General features: G+C 42.1%; 1 protein-coding gene across 9 annotated transcripts in view; it reads right to left on the reverse strand.

Annotated features, from left to right (window-relative positions):
- UQCC1 (ubiquinol-cytochrome c reductase complex assembly factor 1) overlaps nucleotides 1-7,738 on the reverse strand; it is a 96,785-nt gene extending 89,047 nt beyond the window's left edge. For 5 of the 9 annotated variants that reach the window (XM_072800729.1, XM_072800728.1, XM_072800725.1 and 2 more), the window contains exon 1: nucleotides 7,468-7,627. In XM_072800729.1, coding sequence (XP_072656830.1) covers nucleotides 7,468-7,491 — 24 coding nt within the window. In that variant the 5' untranslated portion in view covers nucleotides 7,492-7,627. Of the gene's footprint in view, nucleotides 1-7,467 lie in introns of all 9 variants that reach the window. The other 4 variants (XM_072800730.1, XM_072800727.1, XM_072800724.1 and 1 more) reach the window with 2 other exon arrangements.
- Nucleotides 7,739-7,941: the final 203 nt, after the last annotated feature.

Genomic DNA, 7,941 nt, shown 5'->3' on the forward strand with positions numbered 1-7,941 from the left:
TGAAGTTTAAGACAGAAATGTTTTGTTTTTTTTTTTTTTTTAAATTTTTTATTTATGATAGTCACACAGAGAGAGAGAGAGAGAGAGAGAGAGGCAGAGACACAGGCAGAGGGAGAAGCAGGCTCCATGCACCGGGAGCCCGACGTGGGATTCGATCCCGGGTCTCCAGGATCGCGCCCTGGGCCAAAGGCAGGCGCCAAACCGCTGCGCCACCCAGGGATCCCAAGACAGAAATGTTAAATGACTAGTAGAATGTTGATGGTATGCCCCTACATGTGCACAAAGTCCCTCAGCAAAAACCAGGAGACTTATTGGTTCTAAATATTTAAGGAAGTCTCCAATTACTATTTGACCACTAAGCTGAGCAGAGACCACTCAACAAAGAGTACAGACTTTACAGAATTAATTCAGAAAGGTCACTAAACAGAAAAATAATAACAAACTCTGGAAAAGGACAGAGCTGATTTCCAGAGCTGCCACACTCTATTATTTAAAATGTCCAGTTTTCAACCAAAAAAAAAAAAAAGAGTATGAAACATGTAAAGAAATAAAAAAAGCATGGCCCATACACAGAGGGGGTAAAATCTATAGAAACTGTCCCTGAGGAAAAAAATGAAAAAGAAAGAAATTGTCCCTGAGGAAGTTCAGGTGTTGGACAAACTAGACAGACTTTGAACCAGCTATTTTAAATGTAAAAAGAGAAACCACACCTAAGGAATTACAGCAGAGTGTAAGAATGCTATCTCACCAAATAGAGAATATCAACAGAGAGATTATTTAAAAAAAAAAATAGAAATTCTTGTGTTGTAAAGAATAAATAGGGATCCCTGGGTGGCTCAGTGGTTGAGCGTCTGCCTGAATTCAGCTCAGGGTGGGATCCCAGGGTCCAGGATCAAGTCCCACAACAGGCTTTCTGCAGGAAGCCTGCTTCTCCCTCTGCCTGTGTTTCTGCCTCTCTCTGTGTGTCTCATGAATAAAATAAAATAAAATCTTAAAAAAAAAGAATAAAGAAAATGAACATTTCACTAGAGGAGTTAAGCAGCAGATCTGAAGAAGAGAAAATCAGTGACCATGAAAATAGGTCAACTGAGATTATCCAGGCGAAGGAACAGAAAGAGAAAAGAATGAAAAAATTTCACAGAGCTGCAGAGAGCTATGGGATACCATCAAATGTACCAACACAGGTATTATGGGAGTTTCAGAAGGACACGAGAGAAATACAGGGACAGAAAAATATCTGAAGAAATATTGGCAGAAAACATCCCAAATTTGATAAAAACCATCAATCTAGAAATCCAAGAAGCTCAACTAACTCGAGTAGCATAAATTCAGAGGAATCTATAAATAGACATATCATAATCAAGCTGTTCAAAGACAGACACAGAATCTTGAAAGGAGGAAGAGAAGCTATTCAACATGTATAAGAGATGCATGAAAACATTAACAGCTGATTTATCCTCAGAAGCCATGGAGGACAGAAGGCAGTGGAATGAAAAATTAAGACAAAAAATAAGAAAATTTGTCAACAGCAGACCAGCTCTTGCAAATACTAAAGGCTGAAATGAGACCTCTGACACTACAGTAACTCAAATCCACATGAAGAAATACAGTACATGATAAAGGAAACTATTTAGATAAATTAAAAATACAGCATAAATGTTTTTTTGTTTATAATTCTTTTTATTTCTGTTTTTATTTTTAACTTAAAGGGCAACTGCATAAAGCAGTAATTGTAAATCTATGCTGATGTACACATGATGTATAATATATAATTTGATGACACTAATGGCATGAGGGACTCAGGAAGGAATGGAGCTAAATAGAATTAAAGTTTTTATATATTACTGAAATCAAGTTGATATTAATTCTAACTAGATTGTTATAACTGTACTCTCCATGGAAAACACAAAGAGAAAATAACAACAAATAAAAAACAGGGGCAGCCCTGCTGGCGCAGCGGCTTAGCGCCGCCTTCAGCCTGGGGTGTGATCCTGGAAACCTGGGATCGAGTCCCACATCAGGTTCCCTGCATGGAGCCTGCTTCTCCCTCTGCCTGTGTCTCTGCATCTCTCTCTCTCTCTCTCTCTCTCTCTCTCTCTCTCTGTGTCTGTCATGAATAAATAAATAAAATCTTAAAAAAAAAGTAAAATTTTATACCATATGCAAAAATTAACTCATAATGTATCAAAGACCTAAACATACAACCTAAAATTATGAAACTCTTAGAAGAAAACATAGGGAAAAGCTTGATGACATTGGATTTGGCAATGATTTCCTGGATATGACACCAAAGCCCGGGCAACAAGAGAAAAAATAGTTAAGTTAGACTTCATCAAAATTAAAAACTTTTATGTATCAAAGAATACTATCAACAAGACAACTATCAAAAAGACAACCCATGGAATGGGAGAAAGTACTTGCAAATCATTCATTTGATAAGGCACTGAATCCAGAATATACTAAAAAGAAAAAAATCCTACAACTCAACAACAAAAACTCAATTAAAAAAATGGTCCAAGGGGCAGCCTCGGTGGCGCAGTGGTTTAGCACCGCCTGCAGCCCAGGGTGTGATTCTGGAGACTTGGGATCGAGTCCCACGTCAGGCTCTGCATGGAGCCTGCTTCTCCCTCTCTCTGTGTCTCTATGAATAAATAAATAAAATCTTAAAAAAAAAAAAAAAAGAGTCCAACACTTAACCGACTGAGCCACCCAAGCGCCCTGGTAAATGCCCTAAAAATGTTAGCTATCCATATTCTTGCCCAGGAAATCTCAACATCTTATTTTAACTACATCCTCTATCTCAGCTTACCTACTATCTCCTGAACACCAACTCTCCAGCTGCTTAAAAAAAAAACAAACAACAAAACACCACCATCTCCAGCTGGATATGTTCAGTGAAGGACACTGCTATATTAACTGAGACATCAAAGGCAGACCCGGGGGATCCCTGGGTGGCGCAGCGGTTTGGCCCCTGCCTTTGGCCCAGGGCGCAATCCTGGAGACCCGGGATCGAATCCCACGTCAGGCTCCCGGTGCATGGAGCCTGCTTCTCCCTCTGCCTGTGTCTCTGTGCCTCTCTCTCTCTCTGTGACTATCATAAATAAATAAAAATTAATAAAAAACAAAAACAAAAACAAAGGCAGACCCGGGACTCACTATTAAACATCCCTCTCCCTCACCCTCATATCTAACTTTTCACCAACTCCTATAGCTGGTTTCCTCAATACTTGTTGAAATCATCCCTTCCTCTTTAACCACACTTTCCCTCTTAGTACAGGCCTGTCTCACTTCTTCTAGGATTACTTGAGTAACTTCTGACTGGCCTTCAGGACTTGAATCTCAGCCCTCTGATCCATTCACAAGTGCTACAGTGATCTATTAAAGAAAAAATCTAATAGCGGGCATGAGGGTTTACTACAATGAGTTTTTTTTTTTTAAACATTTTTGTACTTTGAAAATAAAATTTTTTAATTTAAATTTAAAAATGAGAGGAGAGGGATCCCTGGGTGGCACAGCGGTTTGGCGCCTGCCTTTGGCCCAGGGCGCGATCCTGGAGACCCGGGATCGAATCCCACGAAGGGCTCCCGGTGCATGGAGCCTGCTTCTCCCTCTGCCTGTGTCTCTGCCTCTCTCTCTCTCTCTGTGACTATCATAAATAAATAAAAAATTAAAAATATTTAAAAATGAGAGGAGAGGCACCTGGCTGGTTCGTTGGTAGAGCATTCAACTCCTGATCTCAGGGCCATGAGTTCAAGACGCACGTTGGGTATAGAGCTTATTTAAAAAAAAAAAAAAATTAAAAAGACCACAGCTTTAAAAAAACAAACAAAAATTTAAAAAATAAAAATAGAAAATGAGAGAAGAAACTAAAGCATTCTCCTGATCAGTGACGACTGCAGGGGCAGAACCATAGGAGAAAAGGACTTGCAAAAGAACACAAAGAAATTTTGGGGCAGGAGTGACATGTTCAGTATTTTTATTGTGGTGATAACTTTTCAAGTGTATATCTATGTTAACAGTTATCAAATTTTATAATTAAATAAGTACAACTTACTGTGTGTCAATTATTCTTTAAAAATAAAAATAAGTGGGCAGCCCAGGTGGCTCAGCAGTTTAGTGCTGCCTTCGGCCCAGGGGGTGATCCTGGAGTCCCAGGATCGAGTCCCACATCCAGCTCCCTGCATGGAGCCTGCTTCTTCCTCTGCCTGTGTCTCTGCCTCTCTCTCATGAATAAATAAATAAAATCTTTTTAAAAAACTTAAAAAATAAAATAAAAATAAGTGTTTCAAAAACCTTTAAAAACAAACTCTTTTGCCCTAAATACAGACACTTTGACATAGATGTCATCTACAGCATGACAGATGATGCCAAGCAATAAAAATATACATCACTGTCACAGACTACCTGCCTATCTCCAGCAGAATTCACAAAAGGTCAGGGAATGCATAACCTTGTCCTAGAACCTAGTCTCCAGGGCCAGGTGCAAACTGGGGACCACAGGAAACCAGCCTGGACACTGAGCTGTTATCAGTTCACGTGAGGTTGCACACCATTCAAACCTCCTCAGTGTGCACTTGCAGCTTACCCACGATGCATCTCCTCCCTTTGCCCATTTGAAAAACTCAGGGTCTCACCCTATAAAAATATCTTAGTGGTTTATATAATAGGCACGAGAGCAACTTGAGAATGAAGATCGGGTTGTTTTCAACTTGAAAATTATTTGAAAATAAATAAGTAATTAATTATTTGGAGGGAAAACCCTATTAAAAATAAATCTTCTCTTGCTTAAACTATTTTCAAAGGCTCTCCTCTGCCTCAGGATAAACCTCTAATCCTAACCATGAAACACAAGGCTCTGACTCCTCTCCTGATATTTCCCCATAAATGTCCCTGGGTCAAGCCAACAGATAATGTGTACAGTTCTTGACTGTCATTAGTAGCATAAGCTAACGCTTCTCTTCCGTGGTCTCTCTCCCATTCTCTATCTAGTGCTCTCACTCCGTTCAGGCATCTCTCCCTGATGGATGCTTATACTCAACCTGAATTAGGTGTATCTCTACTCTGCTCCTGTAGCACCTAGTACAAACTTCTATCACAGCATCTCAAATATTTTATTAGTAGTCCTCTTTTCTGTTCTCCTATTAGATTATAAACTTGACAGAAAGATCTATGTTTTGCATCCTCAGTCCCTTAGGTAGTCCTTAGAATGTAGTAAACTCTCAAAACAGTTGCTAAACTAAAAGGAAGGGAAGAAAAGCACTTGAATGTCACCTGTATCAATTGATCTTCTGATCAATCCTAGCAAAATTACTGTTAAGAAAATCAGAGGTTCAGAGAAGAAGTTAGGTGACTTGCTCAAGGTCACATTCATAGTAAGTAATGGAGCCAAGCTTTCAACCAAGGCACTTCAAACTCCTAGACGGGTAGATTTCCTATATTTGTGAATTCCTCAGCGCCTAACTCAAATATCTCTTCAGAATAGGTAATCAATAAATATATGCTGTTTTCATGTTTACTGCCACTTTCAACAAGTCCTAAGGGAGATTCCATTGCTTTGTCACACAGCACATATAATCGATATGATCTGATTCTATCATATAATAAGAGGCCTTTAAAGAATCACAGTATAAAGTGAAAGTGATTTTTAAACCTAAAAAGGGGGATCCCTGGGTGGCGCAGCGGTTTGGCGCCTGCCTTTGGCCCAGGGCACGATCCTGGAGACCTGGGATCGAATCCCACATCGAGCTCCCGGTGCATGGAGCCTGCTTCTCCCTCTGCCTGTCTCTCTCTCTCTCTCTGTGACTATCATAAATAAATAAATTTTAAAAATAAATTAAACCTAAAAAGGTAAAAGTGACTTTCCTTATTTAAATTTGGTTTTTATCAAAAAAGATGAAAAGAATAAATAGAAAAAAAAAGGACTAAAAGAGGGCAGCTAGGTGGTTTCTATGGATGCTATCACCTATGAATAAATCTGCAAAAATCCACATACTTGGGCAAGAATATTTAATGTATCTAGGACAGCTACTAACTTCCAAGACAAATAAAGGTGTTCATTTCAGATGTATAGACCAATAAACTTGTCCTCTTTTCCATGACATATCCACCTTAAAAACTAAGTAACTTAGGACATCCAGGGCACTGGCTGGCTCAGGGGTTGAGCGTCTGCCCGTTGGCTCAAGGCATGATCCTGGGGTCCTGAAATCGAGTCCCACATCGGGCTAGAAGCAGGGAGTCTGCTTCTCTCTCTGCCTACATCTCTGCCTCTTTGCGTCTCTCATGAATGAATAAATAAATAAATAAAAGTTCTTTTAAAAATAAATAAACAACTTAGGACATCCCAGTTGCAATTTCCAACAGCCGATTCTCAAATGTGAATCAATTTCTGCCCTGGCATCAACAATTACTTCACCAAGTGAATCTTTAAGTTATATGAGCTCTTCTCCAAACACTTCTAAACAGCAACAGAGTCCCGCACTTTGCTCGGCTGACAAGTAACACAAGAGGTAAAACTGCAGTCCTTGTAAACCGTACATAAAAAGATTAGAAACCTAAAGTGTAAGTAACAACTCACGAGACTGTCAGAGGCAGGAGTGAAAAAGTGCTCTGAAAAACAATGTCCTTGATCCAATTTTTGAAAGACTTGCAAAATTGTAAATACTCCCATCCCTCAATGATTAGTAACTAAGCTCTGTATCTTCCTTTTTCTGCTGTCACTTTCTTTCTCCTTGAATTCCCAGATGTTAGGGTATGCTGGAAGGATAGGGACTGAATCACAAATACAGTAGTTTCCCATAGGGGTGCTAAGAAGTCTAGTAACCCTTCCTTACCTACTTCATTAATTCCTTCAATAAATATTTCTTGGACACCTATGACGCGTCATACACTGTTAGGAAAAGGAAAAACGACAGACACGAGCCCGGGTTTTGGGGCAGCTTTCAATGTGACAACCTGTAATAGTATTCCACTTAACTGTACAGTTAAGAATTGTCTTGCCGATCTCGGAAACAAGCCCAGAGAACCTCAGAAACCAAAGGGACTGCAAATTAACGTCGTTTTTTCCCATCGGGACACTGAGGCCCGAAAGTGACTCGTCCAAGGTCACACTGGGCATCAATGAACAGAAACTAGAACCCAGGTCTCCCGAAACTCCAATCAGTGCCCCCACGTGCGGCCTTTCCCTGAAGGAAAAGCGGTCGCCTGAGGTGACTAAGGAAAAAGCAAACTTCGCCAAACTTTGGTCCGATGTCACTCTCTCCCTCCCCCAAAGCGGGGGAAGCCACGGCCGAAGAGAAGGTAGGGGGAAGTGGGACGCTGCCTCAGTTTCCCCCGCAGAGAGGCGGCCAAGCAGCCTCGCTGCCACACAAGCTCCCCCCCTGCACTTTGCTCCAGTTTCTCCCGTCCTGCCCTCTCCGACTCCAACCCTGAGGCCCGGCGGCGACCGCAACAAATGATTCCTTCACTCACAAGGACTCGCACCAGCAACGCCATGTTCCTCTACAACCATTTCCGGGTAAAGGGTGGCCTTCCGGAGTCCCCGCGGCCCCCACCCCTGGACTCTGTCGTCCTTTCGCCGGCGGGTGCCGGGCAACGGCGGCGCAGGCGTACAGAGGCCGCCGCGCTCACGAGCGCGCGCTTCCCCTTGCTGTGCGCGAGGCTGCCTGGCCCCGGCGCGCGCCTGCCGTTCTCTCCCTTCTTCCCCGCACGTCACAGACGCTCGAGTGCGCTCCGCAGCACCTGTCCTCCTTGACCCGAGGTCTCGGGCTTGTCAGAGCTCTCCCTACCCCGCTTCACGCAGCCTCACTCCTCAGAGCCCCGTTGGCTGAAGGCTTCCAGATCCTACCCGCCCCTCCCCCCCCATCCCTACCCCTTGTCACTGGGAGATTGAAAGAAACAGGACTCTGGGGGATCCCAGCATTTAAGGGCTCCCTAAAAAAAGAA

Source organism: Canis lupus, chromosome 26, assembly GCF_048164855.1.
Source record: "Canis lupus baileyi chromosome 26, mCanLup2.hap1, whole genome shotgun sequence".
Classification (NCBI taxonomy): Eukaryota; Metazoa; Chordata; class Mammalia; order Carnivora; family Canidae; genus Canis; species Canis lupus.